The sequence below is a fragment of the Mauremys reevesii genome, linkage group 2 (assembly GCF_016161935.1).
Source record: "Mauremys reevesii isolate NIE-2019 linkage group 2, ASM1616193v1, whole genome shotgun sequence".
Classification (NCBI taxonomy): Eukaryota; Metazoa; Chordata; order Testudines; family Geoemydidae; genus Mauremys; species Mauremys reevesii.
Window position 1 is genome coordinate 204,528,121 of NC_052624.1, and position 20,083 is coordinate 204,548,203.

Consider the following 20,083-nt stretch of genomic DNA (forward strand, 5'->3'; position numbering starts at 1 on the left):
GAACAAACTGAACGAGTCAGGTTGTCCGCACGCTACATGAGGTGCCAACAGCATCGCGAGATGACTATTGCTCATGCATGCCCTGACTGAGCACTGCTACTGAAAATCTCTGATCTGCGGCGCAGGGACACACCAACACCCAAAGTGGAGCACTCGCAGGGACACTACTCAAAGAATACAGACCCATCCCCTTATGGATTCCATATGCTTGATATAAGTCTTCAGTGATCTTTTGATATCTAGGGTGTGTCACGGCTTCTCATTTGACAGCTATGGTTCCATTCTCTAAAACTCCAGATCTGGTAGGTAATTTTGGGTCCTCGGAGCATTCCCCATTCCCTCAGAATGCTGTCTGAGAAGCTGCAGGCCTGGAAGGCATATGGGGAAAACCCCTGTGGACATCCTCTGGAACTACAGCACCTGACTCAGAAACAACCTGGTCTTACATTCGCTACAAGGAATGGTCCCATACTCTCAGAAGAAAGGCGTGAAGACATCTGATATACCTCACCCATGGAGAGACCCATATGTGCAAGACCAGAAGGCATAGTGGCTATAGACACTGTGCTATGGTTGACCTCATGCATTTCTCCAGCAAAAATATCAGATCCTGGATCTTCAGGAATCTGTCTAGTGATGGGTATATCTTTCTCACTGAAGCATCTATGTCCACTCCCAGGTGAATTATGGTTGTTGCGGGAATCAGCGAGCTTTTCCTGGCATTACTGCAAAGCCACATGTTTGGAGGCAATCCAGATTCTGGATTGTGGGACTGCATGCTGTGGCCTATGAGCCATGCTTTGCTGTGACTACAATCAGCTACATACGACTCTGGGTGCCAACGGTGGATCAGAAAGAAGAGTCTGTCAAGCTAAGGATTTTGTTAGTTTGAAGGAAAACGGATGTAGGTTTGCTTGGAAGCTTCTACTCCAGGTTTTTCCCTCCCATCCAGGGTAACAATCCTTTCTTGGATATCTTTGGTATTGGTAGCAACCAATGAATTGCTGTGCTGGATTTCAGAGAGAGGGCTGAAGCTTCTCTGCAGTCTCAACTAGTAATTTCTCTGTTTCCTCCAATAGCGTCTCACCTGTAAGCCTGCATGCATAAGATATCTATTTAGGATGAGTGATAACTATTCATGGGTGTAATATGACATCCTTGTAGTCACCATGTTAGAATCCATTGCTCATCACAAATCACATCAAAAGTTTGACCAAGACCAGGCCTGAGACATCTCACTCCAAGCAAGGATCATACCACTAGAAGATGAGCCGCTTGTTTATCATGAAACAAGCTTTCCCACTAAATATATGAAAAACCTTTGGTTTGAACACTTACAGCTGAGGCTTTGAAATTATTGCACCATGATTCTTATGGTCTTGGAAGGAAGTCCTCTTCTGAAGGTGTGGCTTGTTTTTACACACACACACACACACACACACACACACACACACACACACACACACTTAAGTTTAATCAGGTGTCCTCATTTGGATCTTATGCCCTCAAAAGAGGCATTAATAGGAAAATATGTATTAATAATACTTGAAAGGAAAGATATTTTATTAAATATTAAGTTCCTTGCAGGCCATTGACTGGCATCCTGTCTTGGAAAAGTTCTGTAGGGTTTTTTGGTTTTCCTTTCTTTCTTTGTTTTGCTTGTGTGGTACTTCTTCCCCTGGCTATTTACAGGAGGGAGATAGTATAATTCATCTTGGTCAGGAGACCACACAACAGAAGTGGGTTACTGGTACACATAAGTAAATTGTGAAAAAGGCTTGTTAGCTGCCTCCAGGACCTGAAAGGCTGCCTGACTGCTCCTGCAAGTAAGTATGGTAGAAGCCACCTAGTACCACTTGGAGCTTTAGTCAGGACATCAGGGCTATTTTGAACATGGAAAGGGATTTCTCACTTACCCCTCTGTAATCCCATGAAGGTACAAGCTTCATGGGGAGTGGAATCCTCAAGCACTTCTGTTCTGGTCACAGATTGCCTGAGATGCACAAGGCTCTATGTGGAGACAGCCTGGGGAGTGAGGGAGGGAAAAAGCAAGACCTTTTCCAAGGCAAAGAAAGAATTTGTAGCTGATGATCAGAAAGCACAATTCCCATTTGTGTTTTGCCTCAAATCTGAAGCCCTTTCCCTGGCAGAGTGAGGGTCTTTTGGTTGAAAGCCAGATGGGCACAATTTCAGTTAACCTGCTGCCTGACGCATAGCACTGGCTTCTCTGAATCTCCACACAAGCTGTAGGGTTGGGGAGGGTGGTGACCATGGTACAGAGCACTGAGAGAGACCCTCTGAAGGAGATAATCGCCCACAAACACTGTCTCGGGGGAGAAGGCAAAGAAGGAGTTTAACTCCTGATTTTCACCCGACTTGTTTATTCACAATAGTAATCACTGTCTTGTGAAAGACACACTTACTTTTGCCTTTTTGACCCAGAATCTCTGGTTTACACAGAACTTACTCCAAAGTATCATGAGAAACCCCTGATTCATGGTGCAAGGAAGGGGAGCTGTATAGGAACTCTGCTTCTCTCCTAAGGGATTTAGGACCCACTTTAGGACTTGTGGGGGAACCAGTAGCCTGGAAGGGGTCTTATCTTTATGGTCCTTTGCTGCCCTAGGACTCAACCCTTGGTCAGCTGGTCAAAGTCCTCTTCATCATCAGCACCTCTTCTTGCTCTCCTCGATCTTTCCTGGTTGGCTTTTTCACAGTGAAGTCATGGATACTTTGAGAGGGTAGGAGACCCAATATGCCAGTCAACTCAGAGCCCCGTGCCCTCAGAAAGAGAGGGTTGGCTGATTGCGGGCTGGGCATTTTTTACCTTCTGCCAAGACAGAGAAAGCTGCCTCAAACACTGAGTACATCTCAGATTTTGCTCAATGCTTGCATGGCTGCTCTGCCACACCTGAAAGGGGGCAAAGAAGCTCAGCAGGGAGGCACTGCAATAGAGGCTCTGGGTGGCAGTGACCACAGAAATGCTCAAATCCCAGACCAAGAGGAGGCGAAAAGGCTATAAAACAAATAAAAACAATTTAAATGCCCACAAAACAGCCCAAAATAATAAATCCAAAAGAAAAGGAAGGGAGCAAAGTGAACCACCACTTGGCAGCTGTCACAAAACGCAGAAGATCTGGCAGCAACCTGAAGAAGGGAGCATGGTTAGTATAGGCTGCGCTGAAGCTTTGAACTGCCTCCAGAATCTTCAGACAGGAGGAGAATATATAGCCCATACATGTCAGAGCTGTGGGAGAGACTGCTAGCAGAAGGGAAATTATCAGGTAAGAAATTATCAGGGAAATTATCAGGTAATTGGAGGAAAATTTCTAAACACAGCATGATTATAATATACATGTGTATTTGTGGTTGACGTGGGGCAGCAGAATTTAAACACACAAAACGCAGCAACTGTGCTAAGTGCCAACTGTGATACTGCACTGCCAAATCAAATTTAAATTAAACTAGACCATTTCAATGAACACACCTCCATAATGTGAACTATGGAGATTTATACTAAAACTCTGAACTGCCTTTTTTTTGTGGAGGTTTGTTAAACAATCTAGCATGACTGAATCTTAAGTTTTTAGATAGAGAAAAAGGTTAAAAAAATCTAATCTCAGGATCAAATACAGAGTTTCAAAATGGAGTAAGTTTCAGAGTTTGTACGATCTGCTTTATAGCTTACTTACCAGAGCAAGTTGAACCTCTCCTCCTGTAGCATACACATCCCCATCATGATCTCCATATAGAAAAAATTTCAAGATACTTCCATAAAATATTGGAAGAGTTTTAATTGTTTTCACCTAAAAGAGAAAAGACAGCTCAATAATTATCATAAACCTTAACATGGATGAGTTCCTGACACATGTGGTTCAACAGAAGTTACACATTAAAAATGACATTTGTGCATCAGCCACCTTGCAATTATTCTGCTTTCATGTATAAAATCAAACAATAAACCTTTCTGAAGTTAGACATTCCTTACCCAGGTTTTAGTTTGCAGCGGAGACGCTTTCCTTAAAACCCAAACTCCCTGCTTTAAATTAGTGTGGCCTCTGTCATATTCAGCCAGGAACTTTCTCCCAGAGCTCCTCCCCAGATAAATCACAGGATGATACAGTCTGTCCATAGTTAAGGTTGTAATCAGGTTCCATTATAAGACTTATTTTATATACATCTTGTAATTCAGGCTAAAAGAAATGGTGTGGACTAAAAATTTCCAGGTTTATTCTAAAGGCTAATGGAGAATTTTTCTGTAATGCATGAAGTAAACTGGTCAAATTGAGTTACAGGATATCAAAAAAATTAATCTGATTTGACATTAACATGTGTCTTAAACTAAGGCAGCTTGTTACTACCTTCATATTTTTCACAGTTAAGTTTATTTGAAATCTTGCACATGAACTATAACTGAAGAAAATGGGCTAATTTTATTCTTTTCTAATAATTTTGTTGTCTTATAACAAAGAACTCCTAGTTTCAGAAAAGAGATTAAGGACTTGTCTACACTGTGCCACAGTGTGGACCACGAGGTGTGAACTGATTCACATGGTTAACTGCCACTGTCGTGAACTAAAAGGTAGTTACATTACATTAGCGCAGTCCCAAACAGGACTACTTCAATGCACTCCAGCAAGGGCCACACAGCCAATGAGTGTGCAACATACAAATGTGCACTAAAAGTTACACACCTCTGGTGAAGACAAGTTTGTAGTGATATGCACTTTACAAAGTAAACACAAACTGTATATTTGTAAAGTTTCTGTAGGTTGCAAAGTTAAGGAGAAACAGGACCACTGAAGATTACTTCTAAACTCTGCAGGAGACAAAGAAGGAGCCAGGGAAGAACAGACAAACTTAATTCTGATATTTAACTTTTTAGATCTTGACTTTGGAATCTTAACTTTTTTTAAATGTAATTTTTGTATAGAAAATTATCTGTTGATCTAACTAGTATTATACTTACCTTATATACTGTAAATATTCTACATAACATATCAATTTTTAACTTTAAACAGTGCCAACTTTATCAAGCAATTAACTTACCAACTGTCCAGTTCTGTACGTTTTCCCATCCCACTCTATTGCAGAATATGTAGCCCAAGGACTTTGCATTCTTTTGGAGGTCAAGTCAGTACGTGTAATTATTTCTTTAAATAGTGTGAATTTTATCTGTTTGTCATATTTCTCATGGCAGTCTTTGAGCCACAAAGCAAATTCTCTGTCAATTTTCATTCGCTGCTCCTGTAAAGAGTTTTAGTAGATGCATACAAAATGTAAGTCTGAGTTTCATAAATGTGAATAACTACTTAAAGTTAATGATCAGAGGGGTAGCCGTGTTAGTCTGGATCTGTAAAAGCAGCAAAGAGTCCTGTGGCACCTTATAGACTAACAGACGTATTGGAGCATGAGCTTTCGTGGGTGAATACTCGCTTCGTCGGATGACCCACTTTGTCGGATGCACATCATCCGACGAAGTGGGTATTCACCCACAAAAAGCTCATGCTCCAATACGTCTGTTAGTCTATAAGGTGCCACAGGACTCTTTGCTGCTTTTAAAATTAATGGTTGTTCTCAGTGATACTGTAGTCAAAAGTTAGTTTTTCAACACTCTTTAAAAATATCGCATTCTAAGTAAGACTTATCTTAACCCAGTAAATTCTTAAAATAGCTTTACTTACTGATGTATTGAGTTAATTTTCAAAATGTTGCTTACTACAAATAAGAGGTTATCTTCTTAAGGGAAAAAGTCTTTCCCTCACTGTATACCTAGTTACATCCATACAATAAAAACTAGGTTTAGCAGAAGACATAAAAATCACTTTTTTCTTCTTCAAAACAAAAAAAACACTAGGGCTGCTAAGCTATTAAAAAAGTAGTCACAATTAATCACATGATTAAAAAAATTAACTGCAATTAAGTGCACGATTAATTGCACTCAAACAATAGAATACCATTTATTTAAATATTTTTGCATGTTTTTCTACATTTTAAAACATTGATTTCAATTACAACACAATACAGTATACAGTGCTCACTTTATATTTTATTACAAATATTTGCACTGTAAAAAAAACAAAATAATATTTTTCAGTTCACCTAATACAAATACCATAGTGCAATCTCTTTATCATGAAAGTTGAACTTACAAATGTAGAATTATGTACAAAAAATAACTGCATTCAAAAATAAAACAATGTAAAACTTTAAGGCCTACAAGTTCAATCAGTCCTACTTCTTGTTCAGCCAATCGCTCAGACAAATAAGTTTATTTACATTTGCAGAAGATAATGCTGCCTGCTTCTTGTTTATGTCACCTGAAAACGTGAGAACAGGCGTTTGCATGGCATTGTAGCAGCTGGCGTCGCAAGATATTTACATGCAAATGTGCTAAAGATGCATATGTCCCTTCATGCTTCAACCACCATTCAGACATGCGTCCATGCTGATGACGGACTCTGCTTGATAACGATCCAAAGTAGTGCGGACCAATGCACGTTCATTTTCATCATCTGAGTCAGATGCCACCAACAGAAGGTTGATTTTCTTTTTTGGTGGTTTGGGTTCTGTAGTTTCTGCATCACAGTGTTGCTCTTTTAAGACTTCTGAAAGCATGCGCCACACCGCACCTCTCTCAGATTTTGGAAGGCACTTCAGATTCTTACACTTTGGGTCGAGTGCTGTAGCTATCTTTAGAACACCTGTTCTCACTTTCAGGTGACATTGTAAATAAAAAGTGGGCAGCATTATCTCCCGTAAATGTAAACGAACTTGTTTCTCTTAGCGATTGGCTGAACAAGAAGTAGGACTGAGTGGACTTGTAGGTGCTAAAGTTTTACATTGTTTTGTTATGGAGTGCAGTTATGTAACAAAAAAAATCAATCTACATTTGTAAGTTGCACTTTTACAATAAAGAGCTTGCACTACAGTACTTGTATTAGGTGAATTGAAAAATACTCTTTTGTCATTTTTACAGTGCAAATATTTGTAATAAAAAGGAATATAAAATGAGCACTGTACACTTTGTATTCTGTGTTGTAATTGAAATCAATATATTTGAAAATGTAGAAACATCCAAAAATATTTAATAAATTGTAATTGGTATTCTGTTGGTTTTTTTGAGTTAATCACATGAGTTAACTGTGATTAATCGACAGCCCTAAAAAAAACCCCAAGGTTTGTGCTCATTTTTCAGTTTTAAACATGCTCAACTTTAAGGGCTATTAATACTGACATGGATTACTACTGCAAAGTTCTATGCAAGTTTCCACAGTGACCTGTCACCGGAAACAGTGCAAAAATTTAGTAATATGGACAAATGAGCACTTCCTAAATCACATTCATTGAATTGTGGCAAGCAGAAGTACAAATTAAAGATTAAAAGCATCACCTGTCCATTGAAGACCCTTGTAAAAAGAGTGTTTTTGTCTTTTAACTTCAGTTCCAGGTCCATGAAAGTAAGCTTGTTTGTGCTGACCTGAAACTTATCGTTGGTAAATAATGTGCCAGAAATTCGATTGTAGCATTCAATTGGTGCAAGTCCCCTCTTCTTGGGAGGAGCACACCAATCAAAGCTTAAAACAAAAAGGTAAAATAATTAGAAACTTCATTTTTTGAAAAGCAGTAAAATGTTTAAATTGTAGACCTGGAAATTTCTTACTCTTCTACACTTGTGTATGGTATTAACCTTCCATTCCAAAAACATTCAAAAATAGGCCTTTTTCCCCTGGCCCCTTTTTCTACCACAAAGCAGTCATCATCGTCGTCATCTTTTAATCCTAGATTTAAAGGAACACCAGAGTTACCATAATAAAACAAGAGCCAAAATAGGAATACATTGCAACGTTTACCTTGTTTGTTAAATTACACATACATTCTGTGTACAGTGAAACTATTTATTTAGTAGGTATATACCACAGAGGGAAAAAAATAATTACCAGTAATTCTGTTTATCATATGCCTTTTCTTTCCCCAGGTTAAAATTCCTTGCTTACACTAAATGGCATTTACCAGGGAACAAAAGCATCCTTTTGTTGAATCAGATCTGCTTATCTTGAATATCCAAAATAATTATCTCCTCCACAGACTCACACCTACATTCAGACCCAGTTTCAGAGGCAATCGTTTTAACACTAGAAACAAAATCTAATTTTGTATCTCTTACACCCTAGTTATTCCTACAGCTTCCAGCAGTACAGATATCCAGCCAGTTGACAGCAAAGCTGTCATGTACAGCCTTCCTTAGGTGTACATGAGTTTAGCCCAAAAAAAATCTACTTCTCACAGAAATGAAGCCTAAGGGAGCACAAGTATTATGTATGTACACAACTTTCATAATTTAGTTCAAGTTTCTCAAACAGGGGTCACCGCGTGTGTAGGGAAAGCCCCGGCGGGCCGGGCTGGTGTGTTTACCTGCCACACCCGCAGGTCCGACCGATCGCGGCTCCCACTGGCCGCAGATTGCTGCTCCGGGCCAATGGGAACTGCTGGAAGTGGCAGCCAGTAAGTCTCTCGGCCCGCGCTGCTTCTAGCAGCTCCCATTGGCCCGGAGCAGCAATCCGCGGCCAGTCGGAGCTGTGATCGCCCGGACCTGCGGACAGGGAAGGTAAACACACCGGTGCGGTCCATCAGGGGCTTTCCCTATACAAGCAGCGACCCCTGTTTGAGAAACCCTGATTTAGTTCACCCTAAAACTGAAATTGTAAAACTTAACTTGAAAAACAGGATTAAATCTCAACTTGGTTTAAACTGCTCCCCCATCATATGTTTTCACCACTCAGTTTCTAATTCATCTCAGTACAAAGAATTGTGAGATGGCTCAAGATGGAAATTTGCCATAAAAAATGGATGAGGAGTTTCTCAAAATTTGGAGATCAGTATTTGCTTCAGAAAGTATGTTCTTGAGTCTTTTTAAGCAGATTCTACCAATGATGAGAACTCGAAATATGCATGTAGCATGTTCACAAAATGTAGGATTATATATATATAAAAACTGTCCCCAAAATGGTGAAATTTAAAACTAGTTAGATTTAACTGACTTACGTGATGGAAAGCATGGATCATCAGGATATGTTTCTTTATCATATAAGAAAGGATGGTAGCGGATGATGCCCTCCACTATACCTTCTCCTTCAACATGTGACTTAAACTCAAAGCTATCTGCCGCAGAATTTATATATAATGTCTGCATATCATCTTTGATCTCTCTAAGGTTGACCATCCTAGGTACCTTTCCTTTTTCAAACATCAAAATCTAAAAGAAAAACAAAACAAGTGTAATTTTTTCCTGTCATCAACAAACTACCGTCAACACAAAATGTCACAACTGATTAACTACATTTTTGAAATTAATCATTAAATGTCTCAGTTTTCCATGAAATCACACACATCTTTCAAACACTGCAGTATTTCAGAGCAATTAACAGTAAATATAATTACAGCAATGTATTAATGACATATAATACGTTACCATATATATCCCACCTCAATATCAATGTTGTTGAAAGGTCCAGCTTCTTTCAATGTAGCATTAGTTTCATTTCCTTTTGGTCCATGGATATAGTAATGATAGATATGTCTGAAATTATTAAAAAAATTATTTTTAACTAAACCAAAACACACACAGGAAAAACTAAAGCAATCTAAAGTGCAAAATTTACAAAGCCTAAATATATTCATAAGTGTTTTTATATTAAACAGGTGTGGGGTTTTTTTAAATTTAAATTTAACTAGTTCTTGGCATTGTTGGATATCCAAATTCAACAGCATCAAAACCACATGGTGAAATGACTAGGAACAGTGGCCAAGCTATGTTAGCTGCATTTAAAGGTACATTATTTTTCTTTCACCAAGTGAAAAGGCCAGGGTACTTAGATATCTACTCTCAGACTTATCAGAATAGGTGAAATACTTGCATTAGAGGAAAGATTTGGAAATATTTAGATACCTTTGCAAGGCAACAAGTGACTATGGTGATATGTATTATTTTGATGACAGTTTCCTTTATAGTAAGGTACAATAATAAAACTACTGTAAAGCATTTTGAAATCTACAGATGAAAAGTGGTGTATAAGAGCAAGGTATTTTTATTTATTCTGATGATCAGTTTTGTAATGGTGCCAAGTTATCTACACAATAATTAGAATGTCACAAATAATCCTTATGCTTTCTTTCATTTTACTACAGTATAAATAGCATAGCAATGATGCATTAGAGAAATTATCTTGTATAATTCTTGTTCTCTAAAGGTATATAACCCAGTTTTCAGAAGTCTTGAGAACCCACATATGCTATATTGTATACTCTGAATCCCAAATCCTGTGAACACTAATAACACATGTAAACTGTTCCACTGACTTCAATATTTTAATAATTACCCAACCCTTTAGGCTTCAGCAGGGCTACTCATATACATGCCTAATTTAGCCACGAGTACTCTCAATAAAGCCTAAAGTTAGTTAGTTAGTTATGGAAAATTACTGGAATATTTAAGTCAATGGGACTACTTGTGTGTATAAAATTAAACTCATAAGCCCTGATTCTGCAATTTAGCAGATTTAGAAAGTTACAAAAAGATTTTTCCTTGTAACGTTCAATGAAGATTCATACACTGAGGGAGTTTGTAGATTTGAAAAGTTTTACACTTCTTCATAACAGAGTGGAACTGGAGTATAGTTTGTAGTTTATATGATACCAGTTAAGTGTACAGTAACTCCCCAATTAAATGTCCTTTTGCCTAATGTTGTTTCGATCTTATGTCCCTGCTCCATTACAGAACATGCTCGCATGTTTAAAGTTGTGCAATGCTCTGCTATAATGTCGTTTGACTTCCTGCTTTGTCCACAGCTGGAAGCTCCCCCATCAGCTCCCCTATGCCCCCCCCCAGCACCTCCTGCCCACCAGCGTACCCTGCAGATCAGCGCCTTCCCCCTGCTCCCCCTGCCTGCGGCAATCAGCTAGTTTGCAGCATTCAGGAAGCAGGAGGGAGGAGCGAGAACACAGCATGCAGGCTCCCCCACCCTCCCCAGCCTCCTGAACACCGCAAACCAGCTGATTGCCACGGGCAGGAGGTGGGGGGGGGGGGAAGTGAGGACGTGGCGTGCGGAGTAAAGGGGGAGGAGGGTGGGGAGAGAAAATGTGGGTTAAGTCTGGGGGCTTGGAGGAAGGGGTGGAGTGGGCGGGCTGAGGGTTGAGCCCCCTGCCCCTGGTGCTTGCACAGGGGAGGAAGCTCCAGTTGCTGCACAATGTGCTTCTCCTAGCCTACTTGCCTGCCTCATTGCCTGCAGTGCCAGTGGGCTGTGCCTGGGTGGGGTAAGGAGAGGGCACATCCCAACTATAGCACTGTACTGTATGTACAGTATGTTTGTAAACACACAGCACGTACACACTATCCCCTCCTCCCACAATTCACTGTTGCTTTATGGCCCAACAGCCCTGCTCAGGAATAGGGCTCTACACCAAGCGCTGGCAAGGCCACCAGCTGCCTGCAAAGCAGCTGTGGGTGGTGCACAGCAGAGGCACTGCCTTGCTGTCTTGCGACAGAATAAACAATGTTTTAATCTGTCCCCCTCCCAACCCCTTTTGCTGGAGGGAGGTAAGAACACAGGGGGAGGCAGCCCGCCCAAAGCAAGTTACAGGAATAGAGAGTTCCAGCGCCTGCTTCACTGTAGCAAGGGGGAGAAGTGGTGTAGAGATGTACAGAACCTGGCCCTGCTCCCATGAAAATCTGTGAAATCCACAGGAGCTTTGCCATTCACTTTAATGCCAGCTGCATCTCTCTGCCCCCACATGCACACAGTAGAGAGGGGGCACAGTCCTGCAGCAAATGTTATTTTCCTCCTCTTACTACATTGGCTGCAATGCTGTCCAGGTATTGAGTGCATGGTTACTAGGGGAGATACGGCGGAGCCAGTTTTCCAGGGCACCCTAAAAGAGAGGCCTTTGGTCCTCCAGCAGGGCTCCTGTGAAAGTAAGAACCTGCAAGAAAGTAAGAACCTCCATAACTAGTCCTAGCCTAAACCCAAAGGGCTTCAAGTAGGAGGGCAGATTACCATGGAGAATGACATAGGTTTTCCAAATTCTTTCCCTTGCAATAGTTGATTGATGCCACACAACTCCAACCACTCCAAGCTGAAGGGAGTGAAGAGTAGCACATGCATGCACGTCTGGAGGATCATCACCCACAGCATCATGAGTCAAATACGTCCAGCAAGTGACATTGGAGTGCCTAGCAGTAGCAGTACCACTAGCAGCAAGAAAACCAGGAAACCCATTAGTCTGGGTACTAAATTAGACATTTTAAAGCGTTTTGATGCAGGTGAGCATGCAGTAGACATCGGCATCGCTCTAGGTCTTACTCTGACCAGTGAGAGAACAATTCGGAATAATGCCAAAAAGATCAGGGCTAGTGCTCGGTGTGTAACACTGCTTAGTACTACTACAATAATTCGATCAAGTAGTAGTTTGCTGAAAACACAGAGCATCTTCTCTCACTGTGGTTAGAGGACCAAAACCAGTGGAACATACCTCTAAGTTTGTTAGTGATACAAGCTAAGGCAAAAAGTTTGCGTGACAATTTGAAGAGAGACCAAGGTGAAAGATCACAGAGACGTTCACAGCAAGTCGGGGATGGTTTGATCGGTTCAAGAGCTCCTTCCACCTGCATAACATCAAGATGTCCGGTAAGGCAGCTAGTGCTGATACTACAGCAGCTAAAAAATTCCCCGACTATTTCAAGAAAATAATTGAGGAAGGTGGCTATTTCCCTAAACAAGCCTTCAATGTCGATGAAATGGGCCTGTACTGGGAGAGGATGCCTGAGCGGACTTACATTTCCCGAGATGAGAGGACAGTGCCCAGATTTAAAGCAGCTAAAGATTGTCTAACCTTGCTTCTAGGTAGTAATGCTGCCGGAGACATGAAGATGAAACCACTGACAGTGCACCAATCTGAAACACCATGCGCTCTCAAGGGATTTTCAAAAGGAAAACCTTCCTGTCATTTGGAGATCCAATAAGAAGGCATGGATAACTGGAGCTATTTTTTCAGAATGGGTGACTCTGTATGCTGTCCCTGCATGGAAGAAATACTGTGCCAAGGAAAATCTTGATTTCAAGATTTTATTGCTTATTGACCTGTGTGAAAACATCAAAGTTGTCTTTCTGCCACCTAATACCACATCACTCATCCAACCCATGGACCAAGGAGCCATCACTGCATTTAAGGAGTATTACTTACGCTGTACTTTTGACCAGCTCATCAGAGGAGGCACCAATGGGGAAGGCAAACCTATGATTCGGCAATTTTGGCATGACATCATCATCCTGAAGTGCATCAATAACATTGGTGAGTCCTGGGCTGAAGTTACTCAGGCATGCATGAATGGTGTGTGGGGGAAGTTGTGGCCTGAATGTGTCAATGACTTAAAAGGATTTAAAGATGTTGTCCCTGCTATGAAGAAAGATATCCTCGGCTTGGCCAAAAAAGCAGGTTTTGATAAGGTGACAGAAGCCGACGTTTCACAACTTCTGCAATCACATGGAGAAGAGCTAACCAATGAAGATTTGATGCAACTAGAGGTGACGAGAGCAATGGAAGAAGAGGGCCAAGAAGTAGAACCACCACCAATCCATCGAAATTTGACTGCCAAAGTCTTTCTGAAGCTTTCCAAATGATTGAAGCTGGCTTGCAAATCCTTAGTGATGACGATCCCAACAGGGAACGCAGCTCCAAAGTGATTAGGGGAGTTGGTCATCTAATGATTTGCCATAAAGAAATTTACCAGGGGGGTGGGGAGGAGAAGGAAAGCAAAATAATCTCTAGATGTGGGGGTTTTTTTGAGTTCAGAAAGTTCAGCAGGAACAGCAAGAGGAGCAGCTGGACAATCCACCCTCTTCCACTCTCTGACTCCATCACCTCAACATAAGAACAGCCGTACTGGGTCAGACCAAAGGTCCATCTAGCCCAGTATCTGTCTACCGACAGTGGCCAATGCCAGGTGCCCCAGAGGGAGTGAACCTAACAGGCAATGATCAAGTGATCTCTCTCCTGCCATCCATCTCCATCCTCTGACGAACAGAGGTTAGGGACACCATTCTTACCCATCCTGGCTAATAGCCATTTATGGACTTAGCCACCATGAATTTATCCAGTTCCCTTTTAAACCAAGCTTCATATTCAGCAATGATGATTGTAGTATTAAATTGTTTCTTTAAAATTGTTTAAAACTTATACCTGTATTAAATTGCTTGCTTAAAATTGTTTTAAATGTACATAATGCCTTTTGTCTGACAAAAAAACATTTTCCTGGAAACTAACCCCTCCATTCACATTAATTCTTAGGGGAAATTGGATTCACTTAACATCATTTTGCTTAAAGTCGCATTTTTCAGGAACATAACTACAATATTAAGTGACAAGTTACGGTACTGAATTTCAAAGTCATTAGAATATTTATCATCAACATTATTAATAGTAAATCCAAACACAAATTACATCACTAACAGTGTAAGAACAGATTAGAGTCTGACTTTGCATAAGAGGTTTTTTTTTTAAATAAGAAAAATCTTTTACAAAAATTAAATGTTGACTCACGCCAATTGCCTTGTCCAAAGATTAAAATAGTTTTTCAAGTACTGCATGTGATCAGGTTGTACACCTGTAACGACAACCGCAGTGAAACTCTTCTTGTCCCTTTCTTCCATTATGAGATTGTGTAGAAATCGTTCATCATCACTGGTGATATGAGCAGAGTCAGATGGCTATAAAAAGGGGCCAAAAATTAAACAAAGACAGGAATTGAACGGTATACTTTTCTAAGCCCCTCTATATCATTTCAAAGATGGGTGAAAAAAGTCCTACCAAGCATATGGAGGCAAAAATTGCAAAACACTCTTATAGCAGACATTACATGGGAGGCTAATCCTCTTTGTTTAAGAGCATCCTACTTAATAACAGTCAGTATTTGGTGCTCTCAATTCAGCAACCTTCAATCTATCAACACCTATGTTATTCTATACAGGAGTCTTATACGGCCACATCACTGTAGTAACTGGACATCTTCCAGTAATGCATTAAGCCAGTGGTTCTCAAACTTTTGTACTGGTGACCCTTTCACATAGCAAGCCTCTGAGTGCAACCTCCCCATAAAAATTAAAAACACTTTTAAATATATTTAATACCATTATAAATGCTGGAGGCAAAGCGTGGTTTGAGGTTGAGGCGGACAGCTCGTGACTCCCCAGGTAATAATCTCGCGACCTCCTGAGGGCTCCCAACTCCCAGTTTGAGAACCCCTGCATTAAGCTATGTGACTAACTTATGTTGTGTGGTTCATTCTCTCATTGTCTAGCGGGGAGAAATGTGTGTAGTGTTTTGTTTTTGAGGCTTTCCTTTCTAAGTGTACATGCTGCTATGGGTTTAAATTAGAAAAGGTAAAGGTCCAAAAAGTGCACTTTGCACATGAGTGGGAGGTAGAGAGCCCTTAGTTCCTGTAGGAGTTTGTTCCACAGTCTCAGTCAGGCCTCAACACAGTTCTTTCTCCTGCACAGATAATCTTCACTCTTTGATAGGAAGTTCCACTGTGCCTAAGAACAGGAGCAATCAACCGCTGTCCTTCATCCTGGATCCTTAGGCCATCTTTTAGATATGCTGGGCCCAAGCCACTGGATACTGGACGCAGTATCTGACCCTAATGCTGTGACGCTGTGTCTGGGCAAGGGGAAAAGGTGAACCGGAGGTTGGCCGGACATCTGGAGTAGGTCAAAATTGTCTTGGCAGTATGGGGTCATCATAACAACAGTAGCCTTGTCCTATCTTATGTTGGATATTTTTCTAGGGATCATGGTGATCCATTGGAAAGCACAGAGGAGACTTCAAGACTATCAGAGGAGGGAAGCATCTGGGAGAGATCCTAGGCTCATGCCTCCCCTAGAACTTTGCATTTGGCATTCTCTGTGATGGCAAATAGGTCTATGGTCTGGTTCCCCAATAGTCAGCATATTGGGTTGAGAATGGATTTCCACAAACCACTGCTTATTGCTGGTTACTATATTTCTGTTTCCGAAATTCATGAGATCTTTGTTAACCCCTGGAAAAGGCAGGGCCACTGGGGTCACTCCATGTTGGTGACACCAACCGCAGAATTTGATGACTTCCAGACAAGTGGGAAAAATTGTGCACCTCCCTGCTTGTTGATATAGTGCATTGCCGACATTACACTACACTACAGAGTTCTGTAGACCAGCTAGGACCACTACACAGTCCAACCTGATGGCCCTCAGCTCTAAGATGTTCACATGTAACATCTAAGGAACATACTCCTTTAGATTTGGAGGTGATTCAGGTGGATGCCCTAACCTGTCCCTGATCCATCCATAGTAAATGTCATTGCTGGGAAGGGGGTCAAGGAGGACACCCCTTTTCTTGCATTCAAGGGTTCTAGCTATTAGGTGACTTCTCAAAGGACTTGGGATGGTACCGTGACCAATCTCTTCCCGTAGTGTTTGGTTGGGGTATGCACTGGCCTTGGCCAATGTTGGAATGTCTGCAGTGTATGTGAGTAGAGTGGAGAAAAGTCTGGCAAACAGTGTTACCTAGGTACATGTGTCCTAATAACCCCAGGCATGGGCAAGAGCATCATGTAGTGTCTTGTCAGTGACTGAAAGGAACTGAATAAGTCCTCTGATAGATATGCTTGGGGTGATTGAGTTGAGTAGGGTTGCTATTAATTCTATTCTCTGGAATTGTGTGAGAGATGATTTTTTGTAGTTAACGAGAAACCTTCACTGAGAGAACAGGGAGAGGACTTGATTTAGTGTTGTCTTGGTCTCACCTGGCACTTGCTTGTGATCAGCCAGTCACCTAGGTATGAAGAACACTACCCCTGCCAGGTGCTTGGGGAAATGCTCTCAGTGCTATGGTGTGTCCAAAGGTTAGAACCTAGGTCCCACTATGAATCTAGAGTACTTCCTGTGGTCCAGGTGAGTGGCAATGTCTAGTCTAGAACAGGATGAAGACATCTATCTTCAGAATGAAGAAATACAGAGTATAGAAGCCTTTTCCTCTTGGTATTCCTGAGGCAACTCTTCTAAGGCTCCTAGACAGAGCAATGAGGCCAATTCTGTTTGCAAAAAAGTCCCTGAAAGAAGGCAGGGAAGGGGGTAGAAAATGGAACAGGAGGAGGATATCTAGCACCTATGTGTCTGTAGTATTGCCTGTCCATGCTTGAAGGAATGAGGCAAGGTGCTTCTGAAGGAAGTACTCTGTTGACTTGGTGTAGTTCTTGACCAAGCTGTCAAATTTGCTGGTACACAAATGGAGCTCTGTACATAAATAGAGTGGAGAAAAGTTCACTTCCTCTGCCGTTTCTTGACACTTTTTAGACTGGTACTCAGACTATCTATAATAGGAAGACATGCACTGTCTTTCTTGATGTTAAAGTGGAGTGGGGTACACCAGAACTGTGCAGATTCCAAAAGATTACAGAATTGCCTTGGAATTGTTAGTGAGTATAGAGCATTGTTTTCTCACTAAATACCTCTATTCATTCCTTCAAAGGCAGCAAAGAGTCCTGTGGCACCTTATAGACTAACAGATGTATTGGAGCATCTTTCGTGGGTGAATACCCACTTCGTCAGATGCACCCACGAAAGCTCATGCTCCAGTATGTCTGTTAGTCTATAAGGTGCCACAGGACTCTTTGCTGCTTTTATAGATCCAGACTAACATGGCTACCACTCTGATATATTCCTTCAAAGGGCAATCTTCAGTAGTGATTTGTAGTTTACAAGAGATGTCCCCACCACAGTGGCCATGGATCTAGCTGTGTGATGTCATCTGCACCCAACAACATATTTGCCACCAATCATCCCTCTTGTACAATGTCCTCTAGAGACCCTCTAGCCTCATGAGGGAGCTTGTTGATAAATAGCATCACTTTGTCCCATGTTAAAAAGTCATATTTGGCAAGGAGAGCTTAGCAACTAGCCAGTTGTAGTGACGTACAGCAGTTGGACTTTCTCCTGAACAGAGAGAAGGCAGGGTGCTGGACTCGATGACCTTCCAGTTCTATGAGATAGGTATATCTCCATATTTTTTGTTGTTGTTGTTTGTTGTTGTTGTTCTGGCATCTATCTTCCCAAGCCTCAAGGAGCCGCTCGCCTCCATTAAGAAGATCTCCTCCTCCAATAGCCTCATTAGCAAGACTACAGATGACAGAGTACTAGGAGGAGTGAGACCTAGACACACAAACCTATCAGTGACTGGTGTTGCCTCTCCCACTTCCACCCCCCCAAAGACCTTTCTTCTTTGTGTGACAAAGCAGTTGCCTTGGCAAAGATAACAATGCCGGATGATTTCAAAACATTCCAAGAGTTCCTGGTATGATTTGCAGATTCACTGGAGATTGGAACTTTGATAATACCTGAAAAATCTCTCAAACTATTCAATATCTGATCACCAGCAGATCCTACCAGAATTGCCTTCCTCATAAATAAGGAATTACTAGACCTGTTGCAAGCCCTGTCGCTAACAGCAGCCACTGCACCATCACCAGCAGAGCATATTGAGAAAAATATGCCTGGTTATACCTTCCAGGGTTGAATACTTTTATTTGCATCCTACGATAGATCTCTAATGGTCTTGTCCATCTAAGAAAAATCATGCCAAAAATGCACCTGAATTCAAAGATTCCAAATGACTGGACTGGAAGGTCATCGAGTCCAGCCCCCTGCCTTCAATAGCAGGACCAAATACTGATGTTGCCCCACATCCCTAAGCAGCCCCCTCAAGGACTGAACTCACAACCCTGGGTTTAGCAGGCCAATGCTCAAACCACTGAGCTATCCCTCCCCCCTACAGTGGCATACTGTATGAATACACGGGTAGAACAGTAGGTTCTTCTGGCAGTACTGTTCAGGAACTATATGGGGGAGGACTTCCTCCTCGACACCAGCAAGGTGTGCCACTATGATGGTGACAAGGAGTATAACTCCTTCAGAGATGGTGCTGGGGCTTTTGTCAGTATCAATGACAGTTATGCAGTCCATGACTGTTCCCTCAGTGCTGGGGTCAACATTAGCAGTGGGGCCTTTGGTACCAGGTGGGGTACTAATGGAGTCTGCTGCACTGCAGTATGCTCTTTTTCCACTCATCTGCGGAGCTGGACACATTTTGGAGTGTTTATTCCCCAATGCTTTCCTGTCTCTTTGCATAAGAGGTCACCAAGCTCTCCTTTGAACTTCTGTGTTCCAGGGTGTCCTCTTTCAGTGGCCTTCTTTGATATCTTAGGCATTATCTTTGATGTGAATGGTCTTGATTCCAGTACTATGGTCAGCGCCAGCATCAATGCCACTGTCAGTTCCTTACTCAGTGCAGACTTCTCCACTGACATCTTGGGCACCACTTATCTGCTCAGAGCACTGAAGGATGCATGTTTGACCAGCCGGGGGGGGCGGGGGGGGAGGGAGATGGGGGGGAATTGACCCTGGAGCTTCTGGGTTCTATGCTACACTCAGATTTTTCTAAGAGATGGAGCTTGTGTCTTGCATCCCACCATTTTTAGGTACAATGGAGAATGAAAGGTAAAGCCACTGCTTAGAATGTCTGATTTACCCAGGCATACACAGTACCTACTGTGTCTATCTTTAAAAAAAAATTAGCCTATCACAGGGTTCTGAATCTGCCATCTTGAGGTTCTTGTACAAGGGCTGTCAGTATGGGGAGGTGGTTTGGTGATGTACAGGGAAGTCAGGTCAAAGAATTTAGATCTGGACAAGGATTATCCAAGTCCAAAATGTTGTAAGTAAAAGAATGATGGTTGATCTGAAATGTCTCAGATGCTTAAGATGAAGACAGCTCATGCTAGAGTTCTCAACAAATAGACACAGCTAGGTAAGAGGGAACTGAGGAAGGGGGTCGCAGTCACCCTTCCCTTTATGGGAAGCACAAGGAGGCATATGATACATGCATGGCCCCACCAGACACTACTAACAAGAGGAAGCTGTAAAAGCAGCAAAGAATCCTGTGGCACCTTATAGACTAACAGACGTTTTGCAGCATGAGCTTTCGTGGGTGAATACCC

The 20,083-nt window shown here is 41.7% G+C and overlaps 1 protein-coding gene across 2 annotated transcripts in view; it reads right to left on the reverse strand.

The window, feature by feature from the left end:
- SMCHD1 (structural maintenance of chromosomes flexible hinge domain containing 1) overlaps positions 1-20,083 on the reverse strand; it is a 181,113-nt gene that overhangs the window by 138,133 nt on the left and 22,897 nt on the right. For both annotated transcript variants that reach the window (XM_039527011.1, XM_039527012.1), the window contains exons 8-14: positions 14,596-14,762; positions 9,487-9,580; positions 9,046-9,256; positions 7,664-7,781; positions 7,394-7,577; positions 5,050-5,247; positions 3,693-3,806 (exon numbers count right to left, since the gene is read on the reverse strand). In XM_039527011.1, the coding sequence (XP_039382945.1) occupies positions 3,693-3,806; positions 5,050-5,247; positions 7,394-7,577; positions 7,664-7,781; positions 9,046-9,256; positions 9,487-9,580; positions 14,596-14,762 (1,086 nt within the window). The remainder of the gene's footprint in view (positions 1-3,692; positions 3,807-5,049; positions 5,248-7,393; positions 7,578-7,663; positions 7,782-9,045; positions 9,257-9,486; positions 9,581-14,595; positions 14,763-20,083) is intronic.